The following is a 26,315-nucleotide window of genomic DNA, read 5'->3' as shown; positions in this document are numbered from 1 at the left end:
CTGAGCACGCACACACTTTAAAGAAACAACAGGCCCAAAATAGAATCACTTGTGCTAAACCCCATGTCAGCAACAAAACCTAATACCTAACTCATTGCATTCTCAATCCCTGCCCAGGAATGCAACTTTAACCAGTGAGTCTTGAATCTGGTCGGCCCCAGTGAGGTAATCCACCCAGTAGGCCCTTTTGTTCCTTTTAGGAGGGCAACCTTGTCTGAAACAAGACATTCTTTGCCAATAATTTCCTTTTTCCACTCCCATTCTCCCTTTAAAAATCTTTCCTTTTCTACAGCTTGGTGGAGCTCCTTTCTGTTTGCTAGATGGAATGACAATTGATTTATAAATTATTTAATAAAGCCATTTGATCCTTAAATTTACTCCACTGAATTTTTGTTATTTGTGCATAAGTGAATTTTTTCATCAGGAGAGGTTATGTAGCTTTTGCCAGTGTCTCAAAGGTACCCATGACCTCAAAAAGATGAAGGAACCCAAGGAAAGCTCAAAAAGCACATTATAGATTCTGGGAACTGCACTGTTTTATTCACTCTTCAGGCCTGGAGGACCCAGGATCTCTTGGGGAGCCGTCAGTTCCTTAACTTGAGTTTATATCAGTTTCTCATCAGTTAAACAAAAATGGCATTTTCCTTTCATGAAGAGGAAATGCTGACACATGACTGCATTAGCTCAGCCTGCTCTTCCCCAACATCTGAAAAAATTCTCCCCATCAGGCGAAAGTTGACTCAGTGCTGTCCTTTCCATATCATCTTCCCCGAATCCCACTCTGTATCCCCAAATAGATGAGCTCCATGCCCTCTGTAATCTCACAGTACTTACCGCATGATTCTAATTGTTTGCTTCTCTATTCCAGATCCTTACTGACCATGAGCTCTCTGAGAAGAGGAACTGTATTATATTCTTTGCTTCTCATCACTTCCTTGACAAACAGTGCCCATATAGTATATCCATTAGGAAATATAAAAGTGAGAAGGTCTTGGTCCTTCTCAAGCCCTTGCAGGCTCCAGTGGGAAAGAGATTCTGGAGAAAATCTTCACTCTCTAGAAACCCTCTTCTCCATGAACACACAAACACACACAACATCGCAATCCAATTGATAGTTCAAAAGGAAGATAGAAAATTTCCTCATATGAAAGAGAAAGAATTATGTGTAAAGACTCAAGATCATTGAGAATCAATTGGCTCTTGCTAAAATGCAGAATATAAAATTTTGTAATCCAGCTGAGATGTAAAAAGAGAGGTTTTTCATAGAGATAAGCACCCAGTGCCTCCAGGGTATGACCCCATGATGACCTCTTGGTCACGACCTCATGGTGGGATAGGGCTCCCCACCCAGGGGAGTTGGGAAGGGGTGTGTGCAAGCTGGAGCTGACTCCCAGGGACCACCCATCATCTCAGGGGAGGGAGGCAGGGCTGTCGAACGAGAAAGTCTGGTAGATGGAACAGGAAGGCAGCAGCCCCCAGAGCAAACCCGCCATGTGGATCAAGGATGTGGCACCCTCTTCCTTGGGGTCCAGCCAGTTCCAGGCTCAGACAGGCAGCACAGCTCTCTGGGCTCAGGCAGAGGACGCGCACCCCATCCTTACATCAAACAGGTCCTCAGTCCCCTCCCTGGCTTTCCAATCCTTTCACGACGCCACCGGAGGTGAGGGATAAAGAAATGAAATGGTGTGCCTGCAAATGAGGAGCAGCAAGAGTTATCAGGACAGAATGTGTGACCTGAGAGAAGAGAGAGGTGATGGAGAAGACAGTGCGCGTCAAGCTAACAAGCTGGGACTTGATCCTTGATGAGCAGAGAGAGGTGGTGAGCACAAGACTGACAAGGTGGGATTCGGGTTGAAGAAAGTTAACTCTGGGAGCTGCTAGGGGAGGGGTGGATTTGAGCTGATCTGACCTGGGCAGGGAGGCCCGTCAGGAGGGGGTGTCAGTGCTCCTTCAACACTTACTGAATGGAAGTAACAGCTTGCCATCAGTCAGTCCGCTTAACTTTCACACCAGAAAAGCACATGGGACCACATTTTCCAGGAATAAAATTAGAAATGGAATATACTAAAATTAGCAAGTGATAATCAGCAGAGTTTAATCAAGAACAAGCTTTGTCAAACCACGTGCCCTGTCTTTCACAACACGGGGATATGCCTGCTGAGCCAAGTCAAGAGACCCTCACGACCTTACTCATCAGGTAGGCAGAAAACACACGCTCATGCCACAATCCCTCTTGCGTACGCGACTGCTTGGAAGGTCAACCCCATGATTTAGATTCAACCTAGAAGCAGAGATAAAGTGCTGAAGGAAAGGAGCTGAGACCAGGGACATTTAACATTTTCATCAATAATCAGTGAAGAGAAAAAAGTGCACATTAGTTTTCCACATGGTACTCTAGCTGCTTAAAAACACATCATGTACTGAGAATTCAAAAGAACCAACCATAATGAGGAAGTGACAAAATTTGTATCACACACAAAAAAAGAAAATTAAAGCCAAAACAAACATCTGAATTTCAATTTCAGGAGAGTTATTGATGAGTCCAGCAGGGCTCAGAGAAATAGCCTTCCTGGCTCTTGATACCTGCTTGGTCTCAAGTATATGTTGATCTATCACACAATAGGCCAGAGCTCAGGGTGGCAGTAAAGACAGAGAGGACAGCAGTTCTAAATCGTGTTTATTCCCAAGCATCACTTGGGGCATGTGAATTGATAGAAAAAGTATTTCTTGGTCTTTTCCTCTGGTTCCTGACACTGAGCTCCTAAATCCCTTGCAATTTCTTGGGTGATAGGAGTGTCTTTTGTTCTAATGAGGTGACTCTTGGTGGCTACTTGGATGGTTTCAGGAGGGAGACTGGTTATCAGACCAAGACCAAGCCATGGTTAGAAGCTTGGAATTTTCAGCACAACTCCTCCCATATCCCAGGAAGGGGAGAGGGGCTGGAGATTGAGTTCATGACCAATCATGTCTACATGATGGAGCCTCAATAGACAGCCCCAGAGTAAGGCATTCAGAGAGCTTCTGGTTTAGTGAGCACATTCACGAGCTGGGGAAGTGACATACAACTCAACTCCATGAGATGGAAGCCCCTGCTCTCGAGGCCCTCCCAGACCTCACTCCATGCATCTCTTCATCTGGCTGCTCAGCTGGATCCTTCATCATATCCTTTATTACGTGATACATTGGTAAATACGTTTCCGTGAGCTCTGTGAGCTGTTCTAGCAAATGTTGGAACCTAAGGAGGCAGTCGTGAACATTTGATGTATAGCCAGTCAGTCAGAAGAACAGGTGACAACCTGAGACTTGCGGTTGGCTTCTGAAGAGGGGTGGGAGAGTGGGACTGAGCCCTTAACCTGGGGGGTCGGATGCTGTCTCCCAACAGATAGTGTCAGAATTGAGTTACGTCGTAGGACACCAGGCTGGCGTTGGAGAATGGATAGGTGTGTGGAAAGCCCACACACCTGGTATCCAACGTGAAGTGCAGCGATTACTCAAGAGTAGAGGAGAGAGCCTTTGCAGGGCGCTTGCTAAAATGACTGATTTCCAGGCCCTCCCGCAAAGAGCCTGAGTCAGCTGTCCCCAGCGGGCACCGTTTGACTCTGGGATCGGACAAGTTCGCCCCCTTGGCAAGACGAGAAAACGACTCATCTGCCCACAGCCAGAGTCCTAACTTCTGCCCTCCCTCCAGTTAATTAGAATTAAGATAATGCTGAACATTTATGAAGTTGGCTACCACCTGCTAGGGGCTGTCTTAAGAGCTATGTGTGTATTTTTTCACTGAATCCTCCAGGGTCTTCATCAACAAGGTTCTACCAGTTCGTCAGTTTTTCAGATCAGAAAACTGAGGTCTGAGAGGTCACAACATTTGTGTCAAGGTTGCAGAGCTAGTACATGGCAATGCCAGGCCCCCATAGCAGTTCTTTCCTGAAAGGAGTCAGAAGCCAGGGGTCAAGTTCCCAGCTCCGCCATCTAGTAGAGGGGCTGACTGTAACTTGTGAGCCCAAACCTCAGCTGGACGATGGGACTGTTTTTGCCTCCCTTAGGGTCAGCGTGAGAAGCAAAGGAGTAAGCGAAAGGGGCTTCAGTTGTGGAGTATGCGCTCCTCGGTGAATTTTATCGGTTGCCATTTGCACATTTAGGGCTTCCCTCATAGCTCAGTTAGTAAAGAATCTGCCTGCAATACAGGAGACCTCGGTTCAATTCCTGGGTCAGGAAAATCCCCTAGAGAAGGGATAGACTACCCACTCCAGTATTCTTGGGTTTCCCTTGTGGCTCAGCTGGTGAAGAATCTGCCTGCAATGTGGGAGATCTGGGTTCGATCCCTAGGTTGGGAAGATCCCCTGGAGAAGGGAAAGGCTACCCACTCCAGTATTCTGGCTTAGAGAATTCCAGGGACTGTATAGTCCATGGGGTCACAAAGAGTCGGACTCGACTGAGTGAGTTTCACTTTTATTTGCACATTTAATTCAGGTGAACAGGTGCTGATAGAATCATGATAGCTTACATTGGGATTTAAATTTTTTTAAATGATCAGTACAATGGTTCTGAAGCAATGAAAGGCTTAATGAGAACGGACTTAGAAAATAAGGCTAAGCTATGCAAGAGAAAACACACACATGCGTGCTCAGTCGCTTCTGTCGTGTCTGACTCTTTGTGACCCCATGGACTGTAGCCCACCAGGCTCCCCTGTCCATGGGATTCTCCAGGCAAGAATACTGGAGTGGGATGCCATGCCCTCTTCCAGGGGATCCTCCCAACCCAGGGATCGAACCCACACCTCCTGCATCTCCTGCATTGCAGGCAGATTCTTTACCTCTGAGCCACCAGAGAAACCACATAATAGAGTCTAATTTATTTTTTAAAAACTGAAAACTGCATGAACACATCTGTCATGGCGAGGACACACATCCTAGGGGCAGTTGGCTGATATCCAGGGTATCCTGGTCAAGGATCCACACCTCTGGGCTGGCTGTCACTTAACATTTGAAAGATCCCAATCAGAGCCACACCCCAGAGGCAGCTGCTACAGGCTCTGAGCTAGCACTGTCTTAAGCTTCACTAGAAGGTCTGTTAATTACCAAAGTGATCTTGCGAAGAGGTTTTTGAGATATCTGTGGTATTCAAGACATGCAATTTGGTGGAAAAATACATTCTTGAAGAAGAATGTAGCCTCTGGCTAGTCTAGCAGCTTATAGCCTTCAGCATTCCAGGACTCCAGTTCTGTTCTATCGTCACCTTTTCTGTGGACAGTCAGATGAATCCTCTTCCTAGACTACTGTGATCACAGTGCCTGAGGGACAGAGAGCCAGGACAAACCTAAAGCCTAAAGCACAAGTTGAATGATGGTTTTCATACCTGCTTGTTATTTATTGCACATGGGACAGAATTCAACTATGTATTCAGGCAACCAAGATTTATTGAACCTCCACTATGTGCAAATATTCTGGATACTTGGCATACAACCACAAACAAAATAAAGATGAGACCAAGATTTTGGCCAGAGGCCCGCTGTACTGGAACACACCCCCTCATGTCAAGGAAGGTGTGGGAAGATACTTAGAGCCTTCACCTATTGCTGATCATCAAGGTTACCAACTTTTCTCTATAGGTGCCCGTTAGCCACAGATGGTCAAATTAACTTACATTAGTTTACAACAAGCCACCGTGAAAAGTTACCGAGTTTCATACTGAGATGGACAGCCCTTTTATCCTCTCTTAGACATCTAGAGGGTGCTGGTCCTGGGGAAGGAAGGATGCTATCTGCCCTCACCTCCTGCCACAGGACCAGGCCTGCTGCGCGGACCTGCTGAGCAGGCCTTGCAAACTCTGGGCCCTGGCCTTTCCTTCTGGGTTCTTTGAGTCCATGTAGGCAGCCATGAATAGCGGGGGAAGATGTAACGGCGCCTTTTTCAAAGGTCAGACTCACACAAAATACTACTGGCTTTAAGTAGATCCACGCACAAACCTTGCAGCTGAAACCCAGTGAGACCCTTTGTCAGAGGCAGGGTGTGTGGTCAGAACGCTACCAGAATTCTGCGATTCTGCTCCAGGGTTTCCTTCAGCACTGGCACTTTTTTCCCCGTGCTTCTAGCCATTTTTTGTAAAATTATTTTCTTTTGTCTTCATTTTCAGTTTCTACCTTTATTCTGGGTCAAAACTTCCCTTCAGAGCTTTCTGATGTGGCCTCCCACACACTGTACTACAAACTCTCAGCATTCAGCCAGGTCTGCAGAGTCTCTATTGCTGTAACTCTGATCTCTTTTCATTCTAAAGATATTGGACGACATTGAGTGCCGCTTCCTGTTGAGTCATCTGATACACAGTTAACATGCATAAATGAGGCAGCCAGGGAGGAGAGGGTCAAACTTCAGGTGTATACAGTAGGGGATAGGAGTAGATTAAGCCAAGAATGGGAAGACCCTCTACAAAGAAGCAAGTATCACAGTAATCAAGATTTTGGCTTCCAGACTACCCAGTCCTTACAAAGGGAGAGACGAAGCAGGAGCCAGTGGACTTAGCAACACCGTAAAAGATGAAGGTAAGGGGTGGGCAGGAAGAAGGTATAAGAGAATAAATTTAATTATTATAACTTGCCTATTAAAGGAGACCTACCAATCTCCAGTCATTATTAAAAAGAGGAGCCTATGGCTGGTCCACTAGAATAAACAGCCTACATCCTAAAGGGTTCATGGGACTCATCTAGTCTAATATCCCACACTTGCAAAGGGGAAAAAAAAAAAAGCCCTGAGCACCACCTTGTCCGAGATTTAGCAAATAAAAATAAAGAATGCCTGGTTAAATTGGAATTTCAGATAAACAGTAAGCGATTTTTTAGTGTAAGCATGTCCCAATTATTACATGGGACATACTAATACTAAAAATGATCCATTCTATAATTTTTATGGCAATCCTGCCTCCCTCTGCAAAGGTTACTTGGTCAGCTAGTGACCGACCCAGAGCTAGAATCCTGGCCTCTGTCTTTCACGAGGACAGGAATCACTGAGGGTGTTCCAGCAGTCCATCACATGCCTGAGAGGTCACCACCAATTCATCACCTCTGCTTATACGTCCTCGAATGGTCCTAAGGAAACTAATCTATGAAAAAGACAAATTCCATTCACTGGGCGATTTACCTTTTTAAGCTTGACGTATCCAGTATTGGTTTGGGGATCTGTTTCAATCTCCAAACGTCCCTCACTGTCTCCCTGTGTAATTCGATACAGGATTTTAGAGCTCCCAGTATGTGGTTCGTCAGCGTCTGTGGCCCGGATGGTTAAGATGACAGATCCCACAGCTGTGTCTTCAGGGAAAGTTAGGTTTCCATACTAAGAAGCAAATAGGGGAAAGAAACAATGAGAATGTCCATTGTCATCAAGCACAATTGTTAAAGAACAAACTTGCCTCGGGTTTCAGAATGGACACAGTCATAGTTTACATCAATACTTACCAAGCATGTTTTTCCTGTTGATGAGCAAAATGCAGTTGCTTTTGACACCAGTCACACTTGTAGACTGATATCCGTTACACCAAGAAACAGTGTCTCAGGGAGCTACTGATAGGATTCTAAAACAGATTCTCCCACCCGCATCCAATATATTTAATAACTGTAACTATCATTATAGTTCTTAGTAATGAGACAGATAAATAGCTACTATGTATTGAGTACCTACAATGTGACAGGCACTTTACATATATCATTTTAATTAACTCTTAATCAATCAGAGAATAGTTGTTAAGAGCCTGAACTTTGGAGTCAAATGGCCTCACTATGAATCCTAGGCTTGCCACTTATTACCTGGGTGAATTGAAATAAGTTATCTGATTTTTTAAAGTCTCAAGTTCATCCTCTGTCCATTGGACATAATAAAAATGGAAGCTATTTTACATTTTCTGTTTGGATTTACAGAGATAATACATATAAAACCTCTGGATGCCTGGCACATAATAAGTGCTCAATAAAGATAAGCAACAAGACAAAATGCCCTACTGAATAGCTGTGTTATCATCTCCATTTGACAGAGAAGCAAAAGATTGGAGAGGTAAAACCCACTCAAAGGGATGGGATGGGGAGGGAGGTGGGAGGGGGGTTCAGGATGGGGAACACATGTAAATCCATGGCTGATTCATGTCAGTGTATGGCAAAAACCACTACAATATTGTAAAGTAATTAGCCTCCAACTAATAAAAATAATTGGGAAGGAAAAAAAAAAAAAAACCCACTCAAGACCACACAGCTAGCTGGTCCAGAATTGGGTTTCAGATCCATGCTTGTCCACCTCCAAAGCAGGTGCTGCTAATCTCTCACTCCTCCACTGAAAATCCCCCAGGTCATGTCTCTTGGCATCACGATCATGAAGATGATAACAGGCAGGGTCCAGGAGTGGACCATGGCAGCAAAAGAAGTGGACTCACACTTTCCAGAGCCCCATTTGCCTTTCCAAGCTCTGGGATTCCTAAAGCAGAACTCTTGTCCTCAGTCTAAAAGCACTGTCTAGATGTAATGCGAGGAAACTATAACACACAGAAAAGATCAAATACCCAAGAGAATGGAGACAGAGAAGAGACAGGCTCTTAATCTCATGCCCACTTAACCTCAGTGCCTGCTACACAAGTTATATTGTCACACCTTTTACCTCTGCAAACCCTCCTGTAAATCAATTCCCTTTCTTTGTCACAGCTTTATCCTTATTTTGATTTATGAACATCATCACAAGACTCTGGGCTGCCTCATCACTGACTTCAAACATAACAATCTAGTCAAAACAGCTTCTCTCTCCTCCAGAATAAATAAATAGAGGCATCCATTTTAAGGGAAGCAATGATAAAACTACTGCCAAGTTCAAAGCCCACATTAACAATAAATTAGCTTGAATTCTTCTTGATGTAGTCAGCTGATCTTTTTCCTCCTGCTCTTTTTGCCCAGTTCTTCTCATTTTTGCAAGTGTCATGAGCACATTCTTTTGGCATAAACCAGAGATTAGCTTTTTCTTCGACTTTGTTGTTGTTATTCAGTTGCTCAGCCATGTCTGACTTTTTGTAACCTCATGGACTGAAGCACGCCAGGCTCCCCTGTCCTTCACCATCTCTCAGGGTTTGCACTGAGTCAATGATGCCATCCAACCATCTCATCCTCTGTCATCCCCTCTCTTCCTGCCTTCAATCTTTCCCAGCATCAGGGTCTTTTCCAATGAACTGACTCTCTGCATCAGGGGGCCAAAGTATTGGAGCTTCAGCTTCAGCACCAGTCCTTCCAATGAATATTCAGGGTTGATTTCCTTTAGGATTGACTGGTTTGATCTTCTTGTAGTCCAAGGGATGCTTAAGAGTCTTCTCTAGCACCACAGTTCAAAGGCATCAATTCTTCGGCGCTCAGCCTTCAGATACTCTCACATCCATATATGACTACGGGACTCTTATTCAATTATTGCAAGGTGGGTTTAAATTGCCAATATTTTGCCAGATTTTAAATTTTGACTAAAAATTCTTGTTTGAGAATCTAGCAATAATCTATTTATTGTCCTATACACACAAAATATATAAAGGCAAACTGCAAGCAGCCACTCAATTTGTCTCAATTTGACAAAGACTGTGCTTGTAGCTTTCAAGCAGTCCTTGAAATAAATGAGCTGTTGGCAAAAGTTTATAAACAGATGCTCACAGATACTATAACAGTGAATGTTACTGTTCCCAGAAGATTTGCACTGAAGACAAGGCCTGAGTTTACTACCAGCGTATTAACTAAGATATTAAATCTGGCATTATCCCTAACTACTATTTGTGTCTCTATTCCAGAAGTAGGGGTCAGGTAATATAAACAAAGTAAAGCAAAAACAAGGTGACGACTACTCACATCTGACTTTTCAAAGATGGGGATCTGATCGTTGATGTCAATAACGTTGATTTGCACAAAGCAGAGGGTCTTGAAGTCTGAAAATCAAAAGCATATCACAAAAATTTTCTCTGAAAATCATGCATTAAGATCAGAAATCTGCAAGAAAAACAATTGGCAAGTACAGTGACAGCCATGCCACAATCTGACTAGTGACCTGCGAAGTGCGTGGCAAGGAGTTTCTCTGCTCCCCACCAACACCCACGTGTAGGTCACCAAGGTGGGGCAGAAGAAAACCCTGGGAGAGGCTCCTCTGGGCTTCCCGCTCCACCCACCTGCCTCCTCCTTGGTAAAATCTTGTTCCTGAGCCAGGCTTTCTGGGAAGCAGCCTCTCTTTTCTGACTAGTGAAACTTTTGTAGCCTTCAAAGCCCAGTGCAAAACTGTCCTTCTAGACAGCTTCTTTGAGCATCCCAGAAGGTTGTCTTTCCTTCTCTGAACACTTCCAGCACTCACTGTCCTTATCTCTTCTGCCGCCATAAAGGGAAGGCCCAAGTGAGGGAGGCAAGGTACAATTGTGTGTCTGTGTACAAAGTCGCTTCAGTCGTGTCCAACTCTTTGTGACCTTACGGACTGTAGCCTTCCAGGCTCCTCTGTCCATGGGATTTCCCAGGCAAGAGGACTGGAGTGGGTTGCCATGTCCTCCTCCAGGGGAATCTTCCTGACCCAGTATTTTACCCACGTCTCTTACGTATCCTGCATCGGCAGGTGGGTTCTTTACCCCTAGCACCACCTGGGAAGCCCACGATACAATTAGCCCTCTTCCAAGGGCATGCCTACCCAGAGGCAGCTGACAGAATCCTGGAAAGTGGCTTTGAGGGGTGGGTTTGACAGTTCACAGACCTAGTCAGAGACAGCAGTCAACCTGGATGCAAGGTGAGCATGGAGTACGGGTAGGGATGGGATCCCCAGAAAAACAGCCACATGAAGACCAACAGGATGGGATCCACGTTTCCATTATTCCAACCATGAAGCCTGTATCATACAATGGCTAAGACTTTGGGCTCTGGAACCCCACCACTGAAATTCTGTCTCTGCTACTTATCAGATGTGTAAGAGGTTGGGCAAGTTACTTGAAATCAGTGTGTGGTAGTCAGTTTACAAAACGCAGAGAGCAACAAAATCAAGGTTCTCATCATAAGAGACATTGCTGGCACTCTGTGTATCAGGCACGGTATTAAGTGCTTTGCTTACATGACTCACTTCATCTTCACTCTGACTCTGTGATGTAGGCACTATTACCATTTTCATTTCGTTCACAACCGAGGAAGCCAAGGGTAACTTGACCAAGGTCCCACAGCTAGCTCGTGGTCAAGCCAGAATTTGATTCCATGTGCTCCTTAGTCCTCTCCATCTGCTCCCCGCCCTTCACCCTGCTCTGTGCCCTGGAGGCTGACCTTAGGAACAGCATCACCGGGCATCCTGGCCCTCTGGGTAGCAGTTGAGTTCTGCCAGGGGGAGCACTGGCAGGAGGTCTGAGGAAGGGCAGGAGCACAGAGTCAGAGTCTGGCTCCCACTGCCAGCAGCTTCCTCTAGAGTCACAGCCCCAGGCCCAGGGCCTGCTCCTTCAGGGGAGGGCCCTTCCCTTGCCCCTTCTCACCTTGGGGTAAAAATGACTCCACTGTGCTTCACACCTCCTGCTGGCTTTCCATAACCCCTACCCACAGCTTTACAGACAATCACTTCTTGACTCTCCTTTTGGTTACTTCTTTGAAGGGGGCTTTCTTTTCCTGGGATGCTGACAAACATACTCAGGCTGCCTAGCTCCAGAGCTTGTTCTCAACACACCAGACACAAGGCCAGGCATGTAACCTAATAATAACCATCTTATAAATAAGTGGATGCTAATTAAAGCTGGGTCCAGCCCCAAGGACATTTGTAGACAGCAAGAATGTCTGGAGATTTGGAGAGGTCCCAGGGCCTGAACTTACCACTTGCCTATTCCAAGTAAGCCTCATTTGGACCAGCAGTGAGCCTTGTGGTTTTATGTAAATAAAATCACTTCCCTGAATTTATGTAAAACTATGCTAATTATAGTCTACTGACTAATTTTCTGTAGTACACAACTGAATGTTTAATTCCATCAACACACATATATTTACATATAAATATATTGCATAATCTGGTCCATATAGTCTATAGATGTATTCATGTATATAGACAATTTGTAATCTGATTTCCACTTTATGCTCTTATGGCATCAAACTGCTTTAGGTCTCCATGCATTTGCACATGGACTTTCTTCTCTGTCAGTCTTTACACTGTTTTGTAACATGTCATATTCATCCACTGAAACTCAGATTAATGACACCTCTTCCAGAAAGCTTTATCAGTTCTCCCTCCCTCTCCACTGAGTCACTCATTGCTTTCATGGGCTACCTTGTACATATTCCTTATAATTTATTTATTCACTTGTCCATTTCCTCTAACAAAAAGTGCTCCTTGAGGACAGACACTGGGTCTTATTTATTTGTGCATTCCCAGTATCTTGAATGGTATCTCAATCAAGGTAAATACTCAGTAACCACTGGAAGAATGGCTGGCTAATGGTGTGAAATTGTCAGTTCATCACAGACAGGGATGATTTATTATACCCACTTTCGTTGTACCTCTTAGCATAATGCTAAGCATTATGTTAGGCCCTCTATATTTGCCAAATTACTCTGTCTCAAACTTCCTGCTTTAGGGGCCGAGTAAACCCCAGTACTCTCAGTTCTCTTTAGTATCTCAACATCTGGATAAAAAAAAAAAATATGAAGAACAATGTGAAATGACGCTCTTTACTACAGCATACCTATATAATCTTTCTCTCCTAGCATAATAATTACTGAACTACTTGGTTATTTAAGACACAGTACCAGTTAGTTCAAAGAAAGATTCTTAACTTATAAGTATTAATGACCCTAAAATAAGCCTTTCTCTGAGGTCGAGTATGTTTGGGTGTCTGTGCAATTTATCTGAGAACATATGCATTTGTTTAGGAATTCATAGTTTCCATCAGATTCTCAAAGGGTCTCATGACTTCACAAAGATTAAAAGCCACTTGCTTTGAAATAGTATAAAGTATAAAGATTAATGTTTCCTGATATCGTCAAACGGCCAATTAGAAGCTAACAGGAGAAGGCAAAGCTTTCCAGAAGTTCCTTCACTGTCATATAGTAAAAGCCTTTGAGTCTGAAAGGGAGACTTGAGAAATACAACTAACTTTCTTGTTTGTGATCACAGTGGCCATGACAACGAGGCTTGCCAACAACTTCTAACAACAGGGATCTTAATTGACAACGAGCTGCCGGGCTCTGAAACCCATCACCATGTGTGCACCAAGACCTTGCTTCCCACTGGCTGCCCCAGCAGTGCCTGAACAAGGCAGGCAGGCTAAGTAGGCCTGCCTTTGGGGACAACAGACTCCTTCCACAGCCAACCTTGGACCTCCGATGACCTTGCCGAACTTCCCTTTGACCAGGAGCTTCCCCAGCACTTTCATTCCTTCCCTCCTTCACTCAGGGTCAGGCTCGTATTGAGGTCTGATGGTTCTTCCAGCCTCCTCTGTATCCCTTTCCATTTTTTCTCATAGGCAGTTCCCCTAATAAAATCCTTATATATTTAATCTCCTCTTGGGCATCTACTTCTCAGGAAACAAACATAATCACATTTTCTGAGCTGCCACTCTGGCCGTTCCCATGCTGGCTTCTGGGCTTGTTTTATGTGGGAAGCAATACCTTTTTCAATGGCAGCCTTTGTAACACACCCAGGCATCAGAGCAGCCTAACAATCACAGCTAGAAAGAAGACAAGTGTTTTCACTCGACACCGTGAAAGTGACACTAACCTTGGTTAGACACCTCTACGGTCAGGTTGTACTGCGGAGTGTCCCGCTTGTGCAATGGCTGCACCGCTAACTGGAGTGTTCCATGGTATGTTTGGACCAGGAACAGTCCATCTTGAGGAACTTTGGGAGTTTGATCCACAATTCTGTATTCTAAAACACTGTTGACAGTGTTTTCTTCATCCTTGTCATGAGCAATAAGAGTTCCAATACTGCTCCCTGTAGGGAAAGAAAGAAGGAAACCCATCCGTTATTCTTTTTAGCCTATTAAAAAATGGCTTCCGTGGAGAATCGGGTTCCTAGAAGGCACTGGAAGTAACCGTGAGAAGCAGAATAAAGTTCTTAGATTGATGCTGGTGCTTCTAACCTTTTCAGCAGTGCAGTGTGTGGAGCAGCGTCTTAGTTGGCTGCATATGTGTGTGTTAGTCGCTAAGTCGCATCCAATTCTTTGCGACCCCATGGGCTATAGCCCGCAGGGCTCCGCCGTGCATGGAGTTCTCCAGGCCAGAATACTGGAGTGGGTTGCTGTTCCCTTCTCCAGAGATGTTCCAACCCAGGGATGGAACCTGGGTCTCCTGCATTGCAGGCGGATTCTTTACTGCCTGAGCCACCATGGAAGTCCATTTTTAGCTGGCTAGGGCTTGCCATTAAAAAAAAAAAGTGACCACACAATGGATGGCTTTCACAACGGCAAATTATTTTCTCAGTTTCTGGAGACTAGAGGTCTGAGAGCAAGGTGTGCTAGGACTGATTTCTTCAGAGATCTCTGGCTTATAGATGGCCATCGGCTGCATGTGTTTGCATGTAGTCTTCCCCCGTTCTGTGTCTATCTAGATTTTCTCTTCTCAGAAGGACACCAGTCATACTGGGTTAAGACTCACACTAATGACATTGAAGACCCTGTCTCTAGATGATAGTCCCCCTTTGAGGTGCCGGGGGCTAGGACTTCACCATATGAATTCAGGAGGACCCAAGTCAGGGTGTTGAGATGAACCATCCTGGATGTGGAGTGAGCCCTAAATTCAGAAAAGGCAACAGAGACACTCAGGGAGGAGGAGGCAATGTGAAGAAGAGGGCAGAGACTGCAGCATGACCACCAGGAGCAGCCAATGAATGCCAGGAGCTACCAGGGGCCAGGATTCTCCCCTCGCTGGCACCTTGATCACAGACTTCTAGCCTCCAGCACTGTGTGCAAATACATTTCTGTTCTTTCAAGTCTCCGAGTTGGTGGTCATTTGTTACAGCCGCCCTTTTGCACATTTGCACAAGGCAAATGGTAGCACTAGGGAAGGACAAGCCAACTGTGCTGAATTCTAAGCAAGTTTCTGGAACAACGACAGAGACTGACTCCACCCCAGAGATAAAGACAGCACGGGGCGGAGAGCAGGCAGGCGTCCTCTCTGCCTCGCTGCAGTTTATGGACCTAAGTTTTAATTCTGTGAGCATCTCAGTCCAGGGAGTTCTAGAAGTCTGGTCACAACACAGTGCTCTACCCAGGTCTGTCTGGATGAGCTCTGACAGATGCTGGGTCATCTTGCTGCATTAAATGGGAATTGTGCGTTTATCTACACACAGCCAGCCGGAATCCCACGTGAGGGCTAGAACTTGGATATGTATCCCCCTTGTGGAGTCTGGCTTTATCCCCACGCCCTGTTACTTTGCATCTACTGATTCACAGGGAGATTTGGAGGGTTTTGTGAGAGAAGGAATGGCAGTACTTAGGTTATGCCTCTAAGGGGGTTGCTCTGGCAGGCGTGTCTCCTGGCCAGGGGAGGAGAGGCATCAGAACGTGTGTCTAGCGTGGTAGCAGCTGCCATTTCTGCGTCCTCACAAGCAACCAAGTCACCTTTGGAATCTGCATCTGCCCTTGTAAGAAAAGCATCTGTGTGCTGGAATGAAAGTGCGTCTCACTAAATTCTGTGATGGTTTGGTGTCTGAGGGCTTCCCTTGTGGCCCAGCTGGTAAAGATCCCACCTGCAATGAGGCAGACCTGGGTTCGATCCCTGGGTTGGAAAGATCGCCTGGAGAAGGGAAAGGCTACCCACTCCAGTATTCTGGGCTGGAGAATTCCATGGACTTTACATAGTCCATAGGGTTGCAAAGAGTCGGACACGACTGAGAGACTTTCACTTTCACTTTGGCGTCTGAGCAGCCCTGCTCGGGACCCTTCCCCCAGCAAGTGAGCTGAGCGTAACACAGAGGACGCTGGTCTTCCCTCACTGTGGGGGAACCCTCCAGCTGTCAGAGACACCAGGACTGTTTGGCATCAATGACAGGGAAATTCTGGTAGGGGGCACCACTCAGTGGGAGCGGAGAACTTTATGAATGAGCCAGGAGTGAAAGGATAAAGAAGCTGTGGTACATATATACCATGGAATATTACTCAGCCATTAAAAAGAATTCATTTGAATCAGTTCTAATGGGATGGATGAAACTGGAGCCCATTATACAGAGTGAAGTAAGCCAGAAAGATAAAGACCAATACAGTATACTAACACATATATATGGAATTTAGAAAGATGGTAACGATAACCTTATATGCAAAACAGAAAAAGAGACACAGATATACAGAACAGATTTTTGGACTCTGTGGGAGAAGGCAAGGGTGGGATGTTTTGAGAGAATAGCATCAAAATATGTATATTATCTAGGGTGAAACAGATCACCAGCCCAGGTTGGGTGCATGAGACAAGTGCTCCGGGCTGGTGCACTGGGAAGACCCAGAGGGATCAGGTAGAGAGGGAGGTGGGAGGGGGGATCGGGATGGGGAATACATGTAAATCCATGGCTGATTCATGTCAATGTATGGCAAAAACCACTACAATATTGTAAAGTAATTAGCCTCCAACTAATAAAAAATAAATGGGGAAAAAAAAAGAAGTGTCTTGTCTCCGAGTGACAAAGGCCAGGAACAAGTGGCAGCCCAAACTGATTTAGAGGTACATACAGCATTTCTTGGGGCATTGAGAAATACTTTGGGGAGGTGGGGCTTTTATGAGAGGATAAAGTTCTGGTGTGAACACAAAGGTGTTGGTGGCAAGTGGGATTTCAGAATTAAAGTTGGCGCTGCTGAGACTTGGGGACGTGAGTCTCACAAGTTTCTGGCCGATACAAGACACCAAACAGGAGAATATAAACATACGAAAGAATAATTTAGTATTTTAGCGAGCTAGATAGTAAGACCCCAAAAGGCAGGGACATTTTTGGGGGTGCCCTTTTAGGCTATATATTAGAATAGACTCATTCTGTGTTGATTTATGAGAATTCCTGGTCCATTAAGTCCACAACTCAAGACTGCGAAACATCGTTACAAAATAAATTATCACTTTTGGAGAGGCTGCACCCTTGAACAATTTGTTTTACCAACAATGACATCCTTACTAGTCTCAGAAAACTAGCACTATTCTCCTCCCTAGTAAGGCAGGCCACCACTGTGATGGCCCCCAGCAGTCCCCCCACTCCTGACAGTGACGCCTTGGTGTAACTGCCTCCTTTTGAATGTGAGCTGGGCCTAGTGACTGATTTCTAAAGAATATGGCAAAAGTTATGGGATGTCCCTTGTGAGATTAGGTTATAAAAAGACTGACTTTCATCTTACTTGCCATTTTTTTTTAACTCTCTCTCTTTCTGAATGAAAGGTACTCACCCCATGTCCAGATTCCTGACTCAGAGAAACTGTGAGATAATAAATGTTTGTTGTTTTAAGCTGCTAAATTTTGGAGCAGTTTGTTATGCAGCATAGATGACTAATACACGAAATGTTGGACCCTACGCAAAGATACTTGAGGTATCATCTACAGAGGTTTTCAAAGATCTTCTGCACAACCAATGAGCTGAGCAGTAAGGAGTAATAGATAAGAGGAGTCCCAAATCCAGTGAAGTCATAAAACCCCCAGAAATCAGTGTTCTAATAGTAGTTGTTCTTGCACAAAACTAAAGCTATCTTGGCACAGTACAAAGAAACGAAGCAGGTCAAGAACAAAAGGACAAAAACAGATAGAAATTGAACTTCATCTTCAAGCCCCATGAGCTTTTACCAGCTTCCTAGAGAGGGTGAATTGCAGGGTATCTAACATGGAGTGTGAATGTTTGCTTAAATTATTTAGCAAATTTGATGGGGTTACATCTGTCACTGACTTTTTTGGAAGGCAGATAAGAATCTATGGGAAAACCGTGCAGATGAGATAACCTTACACATTTATACAGGATCCTGGTGTAAGTGGTTACGGCGCTCAGGGCGGGTGTGAGGGTTGTAACAGTAGTAGTAATAGTAATAGTAACAACGGTAGTGGCAGGAAAAGTGCTATGAGTAGGGGTGGTAGTTAGAAAACTCCCATTTTAGAACACTTCTCGCATATTCCCTGCTGAAATACTGTACCTGTGTGAGTCCCCAAATGCATTCTACCTCTGTGCTGTGTTGGGCATGGATAACCAATCCCCAGTCAGGTTTACCTGCCCACCATTTACCCAACAGGGAGGAGAAAGGGATTACAGAGTTAAAGAAGACAGACACACACTTTCTTACCTATTTGTTCATTCTCCTGGACCTCAAGTACAGTCACTGGAGATGGACACGTAGGTGGATTATCATTAATGTCTTTCACTTTCACTTGAATTTCCAGTGGTTTTGAGAGTAGTTTTCCCTGCTCATCCCTTGCAACCGCATAGAAAACATACTATAAGAAGATCAGAGGTAAAACATGACTCCTTCATCATCCTCTTTAAAAGGCAGAGAAAACAACTATTTCAAGACTATTTCATTTATCCCCTTACTTTCAATTCATTTAGAACTGGGAAATGAGAAAATATAAAATGGATCAAATTTGTGGGGTTATTTCCATGTGTTTGAGAGCAATAAGGCACTGAGGTTCAGAACACAGTTTGGGGGTTTGGTGGCGGACGTGCGGGTGTTAAGTAAAATCCCTTCTGCTCTCAGATCTCCATGGGCACAGGACCTTGCCTTGTCACCCGTGAACCTCCTCTTAGTTTTACTCACTTCGTCCTTTTCTTCTCGGTCCAAGGGCTGAGTCACATAAATATCTCCTTCCTGGTCGATCGAAAATGGAAATCGTGGTGTATTCTCCTTGCCCACTAAGGAGTATAGAGCACCTGGATCATTCCACTGCACCTACAGGGCCCAGAGCGAAATGTGAGGAAAGACAGACCCGGACGGAGAGAACTGTAAAGGAAATAAGCAATTTTCAGCTCTCCATTTGAAATTTCTGACAACCTTGTTTGGATGTCTGTGGTTTCTCATAACTGCTAAATTACATTTTTGGTTTTCAACCTAAAATAATCCCTCTCCTTTTTTGCCTTTTCACTGTTATATTGCTCCAAATAAGCACATAGCGGTGTTTCTCTGCCCTAAAGCAATTCTTTGTGAACCCTCTGAAGAGTCTATAGGTTGTTCATTTGGAAGGCTGGCTGTGAAGACTTCCTGTCACGAAACACCAATTTAAGAAACAAGATATACTTAGTATCTGGCATTATCTGAGGACTAAGCCATGATGAATGACAAGCTCCCAAAACTCCTCAGTAAAGATAGGAGACACTTTCAATTCTTCACCATGCTGTTATTTAAGACAAGTGATACATAAATAAAGAACATCTCTCCCTTAAATATTTAATCTCATAGACTTTAGGGATAAGAATATTTGCCAACTCCCAGTGTTGTTTTGTAAATAACTTGGCAAAAAAAAAAATAAAAATCAATAAACTCAATAGTAAGTCCCATCTACTTGCTACAGACAGAGCCTAGCCTATATGATAATCTACTTACTACTAATAACAATACTTTTTGAGGGTTGTGCCCCATTCCAGACATAATTCTAAATACTTTAAAGTATCTCATTAAATCCGCAGTCTCATGAGGTAGACACTATTGTTATCCCCATCTTATAAATGGAGCAACTAGCACACAGAATATTTACATGACTTGCCTCAAGTCCTACACTTAGGTTTACACTTAGGTCCTGTACTTAGTTTAGTGTAGAAATTTCTACACTATTCTATTCTATTTTCTCAAAGACAGTTTCAGAAGGGTATCAAGGAGCCACTACTGTCCTTTTCTAGTTATTTAAGCTCCAAGTCAAAGATCATGTTCTTGGCTGTAAGCAAGCTCCCATTATGCCCTACAAATTCAGCCCAAGTTCTTCCATCTTGTCCCCTTGCACTCTTCTTCCTCAGTTTGAAGACACACGGAGTACTTTTCCCAGGCCTGGGTATTGGCTGTGGCTGTTTATATTTTCTTTTCTTTGACAGCCCTATGAAAAAAATAAGTATATGCATTTTTTTTTAGCATTTACAAATCTTTATGAAGGCAACCTGAATAATAAATAGGAAGACTTTCATAAAGGAACCCAAACTGAAATTCTTTAGGTAATGAGTCCGGGTATACTTTATTATCTGGTAAAGCAGAATACTTCTTGCTTTCATTTTTTTCTTCCAAAGGTGAAATTCATTAATTCAACATTCAATAAGTGGGAAGCTGCTATATAACACAGGGAGCCCAGTCTGGCGCACTGTGAGGGCTGGGATAGGGGACAGGAGGGTCAGTGAGAGAGGAGCTTCAGAGGGAAGGGATATATATACAGTTATGACTGATTCTCATTGTTGTATGGCAGAAAACAAACACAACATTGTATAGAAATTATCCTCCAATTAAATAAATAATTAAATAAATAAAAGGAGGTGAAACATTTTTCACATTAAAAAACTTCAATAAATAAAAATCTTAAGTTAGATGATAGATACGGTGGGATGGGCCATTCCAGGACCCCTTAATAACAGCAGCGCCATTAAACAAAAAATAGGAGTACTAGAGACCAGAACTGCCTCATAATGTTAATACCTTTTATCCACTTTCACAGATACTAATCAACTTCCGCCACAGCGCAAAGAGCTGTCGTTATCCCCATTTTATTGGTGAGAAGTTGCCTCAACTCCTCATAAATAATAAATGACTTGTTTATGCTTCCCTGGTGGCTCAGACTGTAAAGAATCTGCCTGCAGTGCGGGAGACCTGGGTTCAATCCCTGGGTGGGGAAGATGCTCTGGAGAAGGCAATGGCAACCCACTCCAGTATCCTTGCCTAGAAAATCCCATGGACAGAGGAGTCTGGCAGGCTACAGTCCATGGGGTCACACAGAGTCAGACAGGACTGAGCAACTTCACTTTCACTTTCTTTTTTTATGATCAGTCCTTGAGGTAATAGAGCAAGAATGTGGTTTTACTTCAGTTCAGTTCAGTTCAGTCGCTCAGTCGTGTCCAACTCTTTGCAACCCCATGAATCGCAGCACGCCAGGCCTCCCTGTCCATCACTAGCTCCCGAAGTTTACTCAAACTCATGCCCATCAAGTTGGTGATGCCATCAAGCCATCTCATCCTGTGTCGTCCCTTTCTCCTGCCCCCAATCCCTCCCAGCATCAGGGTCTTTTCCAATGAGTCAACTCTTCGCATGAGGTGGCCAAAGTACTGGAGTTTCAGCTTCAGCATCAGTCCTTCCAATGAACACTCAGGACTGATCTCCTTCAGGATGGACTGGTTGGATCTCCTTGCAGTCCAAGGGACTCTCAAGAGTCTTCTCCAACACCACAGTTCAAAAACATCAATTCTTTGGTGCTCAGCTTTCTTCACAGTCCAACACTCACATCCATACATGACCACTGGAAAAACCATAGCCTTGACCAGACGGACCTTTGTTGGCAAAGTAATGTCTCTGCTTTTTAATATGCTATCTAGGTTGGTCATAACTTTCCTTCCAAGGAGTAAGCGTCTTTTAATTTCATGGCTGCAATCACCACCTGCAGTGATTTTGGAGCCCAAAAAAATAAAGTCTGACACTGTTTCCACTGTCTCCCCATCTATTTCCCATGAAGTGATGGGACCAGATGCCATGATCTTAGTTTTCTGAATGTTAAGCTTTAAGCCAACTTTTTCACTCTCCTCTTTCACTTTCATCAAGAGGCTTTTTAGTTCCTCTTCACTCTCTGCCATAAGGGTGGTGTCATCTGCATATCTGAGGTTATTGATATTTCTCCTGGCAATCTTGATTCCAGCCTGTGCTTCATCCAGCCCAGCCTTTATCATGAGGTACTCTGCATATAAGTTAAATAAGCAGGGTGACAATATACAGCCTTGATGTACTCCTTTTCCTATTTGGAACCAGTCTGTTGTTCCATGCCCAGTTCTAACTGTTGCTTCCTGACCTGCATATAGGTTTCTCAAGAGGCAGGTCAGGTGGTCTGGTATTCCCATCTCTTTCAGAATTTTCCACATTTTATTGTGATCCACACAGTCGAAGGCTTTGGCATAGTCAATAAAGCAGAAGTAGATGTTTTTCTGGAACTCTCTTGCTTTTTCGATGATCCAGAGGATGTTGGCAATTTGATCTCTGGTTCCTCTGCCTTTTCTAAAACCAGCTTGAACATCTGGAAGTTCACAGTTCACGTATTGCTGAAGCCTCGCTTGGAGAATTTTGAGCATTACTTTACTAGTGTGTGAGATGAGTGCAATTGTGCAGTAGTTTGAGCATTCTTTGGCATTGCCTTTCTTTGGGATTGGAATGAAAACTGACCTTTTCCAGTCCTGTGGCCATTGCTGAGTTTTCCAAATTTTCTGGCATATTGAGTGTAGCAGTGGTTTTACTTATCTGCTTCCAAATCCAGTGCTCTTCCACCGACTCACAGCTCTTTCTGTGTCAAGAAATCTCCTGATCTCCCAGGAAAGATCAGATCTGGGTGGGCCCCAGAGTGGATTTCCAGGAGTTAAAGCAGGAAGAGGAGGCTCAGAGTGAGACACAGGTGGGACCAGGGGAGTGCCTGAAGGGAGAGGGGAGGTACCTACAAAGGGATGGCGTTGGGAAGGGGGTGGGCTCCAAAGATAAAAGTTGTCTACTCAGCTCTTACTCTTGGCCAGTCCTATCTCTGCCCCTCAGCCTATGATGGGGCGAATCTTTCACATCAAGATTTTCCCCACCGGAATAAGAAGCAACCTTTCAAAAATAATTCGCAGTCTCAAATTCAAATCATGCACAAGTACCACATACAACTCAACCATATCTTACACTATAGACAAGAAAAAGAAATCAGCATTATCTACTTAGAAAATGAAGATGAGTAAAGTTCTCTTTTAGAACTCAAATATATGTAAGTTGGGCTTCCCTAGTAGCTCAGATGATTAAGAATCTGCCTGCCATGCAGGAAACTTGGGTTCGATCCCTGGGCCAGAAAGATACCCTGCAGAAGGAAATGGCGACCTGTTCCAGTACTCTTGCTCGGAAAATCTCATGGACAGAGGAGCCTGGTGGGCTATAGTCCATAGGGTCACAAAGAGTCAGACATGACTGAAGTGACTTAGCACACATGAATCTAAGTTGGTACAGTCCAGAGTTCACCCATGATGGCAAACTCCAGAGACTTGGGGCCAGAGATTTTGTTTATTTAGTTTGCTTTATAATGATACTATGCAAAAACATCAGTGAAGACCATGAGGTTGGGCCCCGACAATGTGAGTGCATTGATTGGGCAGGCTGTTAGCATTCCTTGGGCACTACCTGAGTGATTTTAATGGGGTAAGGTTGAGTCGAGTTTTCTTCAATCTCCACAGGTTCTGGCGCTTTCCAAATATTCTCCTTCACCGTAATATCCACAGGTACACTGTCACTAAAGGAATGCTCATTCAGGCCTCCCATGTCTTCCACTGAGACCACCAGCTTGTAGGAAGGATTCTTCAAAGGATCCAATTCCTGGGATCCTATGGGAAGTAGGAGAGAAAACAAAAGGAAATGTCTCTGAAGATGATACGGATCTAGGTCCTTTGTATTGATTCAGAGAGTCCCATGAGGGCATCACTTAACTCACCTTGTGGAGTAAGTGAAATTCCTCCCGTTTGGTTGTTGATCTGAAAGTACATGACATCGTTGACCTTGGGAAGCTGCATGAGAATCTGATAAATAAGTTGGCCATTGAGTGTGGCTGGATCATCCAAGTCTGTAGCATTGACATACATAAAGGGCCTTCCTGTTTAACAAAATGTACCCAGGGGAAAAAAAAAAGATATTAAATGATACCCAAACCAACCATAGACACATTTGCCTTCCAAGGGGCAGAAATAGAGTGGAGGAATGTGCCATAATTCATATTAGTGTGGGATAAATCTTTATTCTGCTCTTTTTTCCTAGGATGAAGTTCCTTAAAGTATGATCCAGGAACCTCTAGGGGTCTTTGAGACTGTTTTTAAGGTCATAGATGTATAAAAGACCCATCCAAATCACAAGATAAATTGATGCATTTTAGCATAAAGGAATACCCCCAAAAAACATTGATACAGTTTCAGATTCCACATTGCAACCAACAATAAAGAAACCATCCCCTGCTGAGTTTTGTCTGGTGTCAAAGAGTATTCACAATTATCTGAAAACACTGTTACAATACTCCTTTTTCCAACTACATATCTGAGAGTTTTTCTTTAAATGTTTCAACCAAAACAGTATATGGCCACAAAATGAATGCAAAAACAGACATAAGAATCCAATTGTTCTCAACTAATCCAAACATTAAAGGATGTGTAAAGACTAAAACAATGCCATGTTCTTAACAATTCTTTCTATCTTCGAAAATACAGTTCTTTTTATTAAAATGTGATAATTACTTTAAATCAATTACTAAATAATTTTTCAATTTCTCAGTTTTGATTTCAAATATGATAACTATTGGTAGATATAACCAGTGATATAGTGGAGCCAATTTGTACAACCCAGTTGAATTTCCAGGAATTCTGTGAGTCAATTATTAACAACATTGGTAGTTTAAAATGGGTTATGGTGGGAGTACTTATACCACAGAAATTGACAAATGCTACAAATCAGAGGTTTTTTTCCTGCCCCCCCCCCCCCGCCCAGAGAGATAGCTATTAACATTTGCCAGCATACCACTGGATATAAGCCACATATCCTTGGAAAATTTCCCTGGAGGCTGTAATAATTTTTAGGAGAATACAAAGGCCTTAAGACCAAAAAGTTTGAGAACCACTGAACTAGAAAATCCTATTGGTGAAGAATAAGACCTGCAAGATTATTACTTAGCACAGTTCAGCAGTGAACCTTTGGTATACAACCTCAGGTACTGAGACACATGAAATTACTCTACATAATAAAGTGAAAGGAATACTCTTCCTGAGTTACTGGAAGTGGGCATTGAAAAATGAGACGGAACATTAAGTAACACAGAAGGAAGCTTGAGAGTGAGTCAATGGAAATGGCCAAGAGTCTTTTTGAGAACTCAAAGTCTAATATTCATGTTTATTTTGTGCACTGTTATGACAAGATGCTCCTTCGTTTCTCTAAATCTTTAGTAAAGCCTACCGCACACACCTAGCTTTTGATGAGGGGATTTCCTGGAGATGAAAGTTAAGAGAATTGCGAAAGGATGAGCCATAGCTAGGAGTTGGAAGAGAAGAAAAAGAACTGGGAGCCAGCAGTGACCATGAGAATGTGGATTCCTGGGAGGATGTGGGAAAGTAAGCTTACCCTTCTAGAGCTGTGTGTGTGTGTGTTAATCACTCAGTCATGTTCTACTCTTGATGACAACATGGACTGTAGCTGCCAGGCTCCTCTGTCCATGGAATTCTCCAGGCAAGAATACTGGAGTGGGTTGCCATTCTCTTCTTCAGGGGATCTTCCCCACCTAGGGATTGAACCCAGGTATCCCACATTGCAGGCAGAGTCTTTTCTGTCTGAGCCACCAGGGAAGCCCCTCTAGAGCTGTAAGGTATTCTAAAATCTCACCCTAAGATAGTGGTCCTTAACTGGGGGTAATTTTGCCCCCAAGAGATATTTGGCAATGTCTGAAGACATCTCTGCTATCAAAGCAGAAAGAAGGGAAGTGTTGCTCCTGGCATCTGATGTGTAGATAGATGTCAGGGAAGCTGCTAACATCCTATAATGCACAGAACTGCAGCCCCTGACCAAAAAAAAAAACACACAACAACACAAAAAAGAATTATAGAGCCTAAGATGTCAGTAGTGCCAAGGGTGAGAAATTGTGCCCTTGAGCAATGGGTATAATAAAACAAATCCTGGAGGATTGCTGTGAAATTTAAATACGATAAATGAAATTTAAATAAGATAGTAAGCACTTAATGAATGATAGCCATAGCTGTTAACCACACAAATCTGCCATTCTGCCAAATATCTCCAGGCTCCTGCCTATTACCTGGGCGAGAATTCTGCCTTACTGAGCCTTCATAATGTTGCTGGAGAAACACAGGTCGGTTGTCGTTGATGTCCTTCACTTCGATGGTGACAGGGACCGGGCCCTCCACTGTATTGCCCTGAGCATCCAGGGCTGAGACCTGATGTTGACAGGAAAAGGAAACCTTCTTGGTAAGTCTGAACCTCATATCACACACCCAAAAGTCACTTGAAGGAAATTAGAGCCCAAATAACCAATAATCTGATAACTACAGGAGAGAAAGACACCTATAAAAGCCCAAATTGGGGGCTGCTAAAATAAGGGCCCTATCAGTTAAGCCTAGCTAATCATGACTGTGTTTTTCCAGCAGTGTGATATGCTGGACACTGGACATGCTCTTTTCTAAATAGCT

The 26,315-nt window shown here is 43.8% G+C and overlaps 1 protein-coding gene across 5 annotated transcripts in view; it reads right to left on the bottom strand.

Moving 5' to 3' along the window:
• CDH17 (cadherin 17) overlaps positions 1-26,315 on the bottom strand; it is an 86,552-nt gene that overhangs the window by 20,140 nt on the left and 40,097 nt on the right. For all 5 annotated transcript variants that reach the window (XM_043880455.1, XM_043880458.1, XM_043880460.1 and 2 more), the window contains exons 5-12: positions 25,925-26,063; positions 23,573-23,731; positions 23,266-23,465; positions 18,709-18,840; positions 18,238-18,388; positions 13,716-13,931; positions 9,851-9,927; positions 7,134-7,325 (exon numbers count right to left, since the gene is read on the bottom strand). In XM_043880455.1, coding sequence (XP_043736390.1) covers positions 7,134-7,325; positions 9,851-9,927; positions 13,716-13,931; positions 18,238-18,388; positions 18,709-18,840; positions 23,266-23,465; positions 23,573-23,731; positions 25,925-26,063 — 1,266 coding nt within the window. The remainder of the gene's footprint in view (positions 1-7,133; positions 7,326-9,850; positions 9,928-13,715; positions 13,932-18,237; positions 18,389-18,708; positions 18,841-23,265; positions 23,466-23,572; positions 23,732-25,924; positions 26,064-26,315) is intronic.

The sequence above is a fragment of the Cervus elaphus genome, chromosome 21, assembly GCF_910594005.1.
Source record: "Cervus elaphus chromosome 21, mCerEla1.1, whole genome shotgun sequence".
Taxonomy (NCBI): domain Eukaryota; kingdom Metazoa; phylum Chordata; class Mammalia; order Artiodactyla; family Cervidae; genus Cervus; species Cervus elaphus.
The sequence above is the reverse complement of the archived record's forward strand: the minus strand, read 5'-3'. Positions and strand labels throughout refer to the sequence as shown.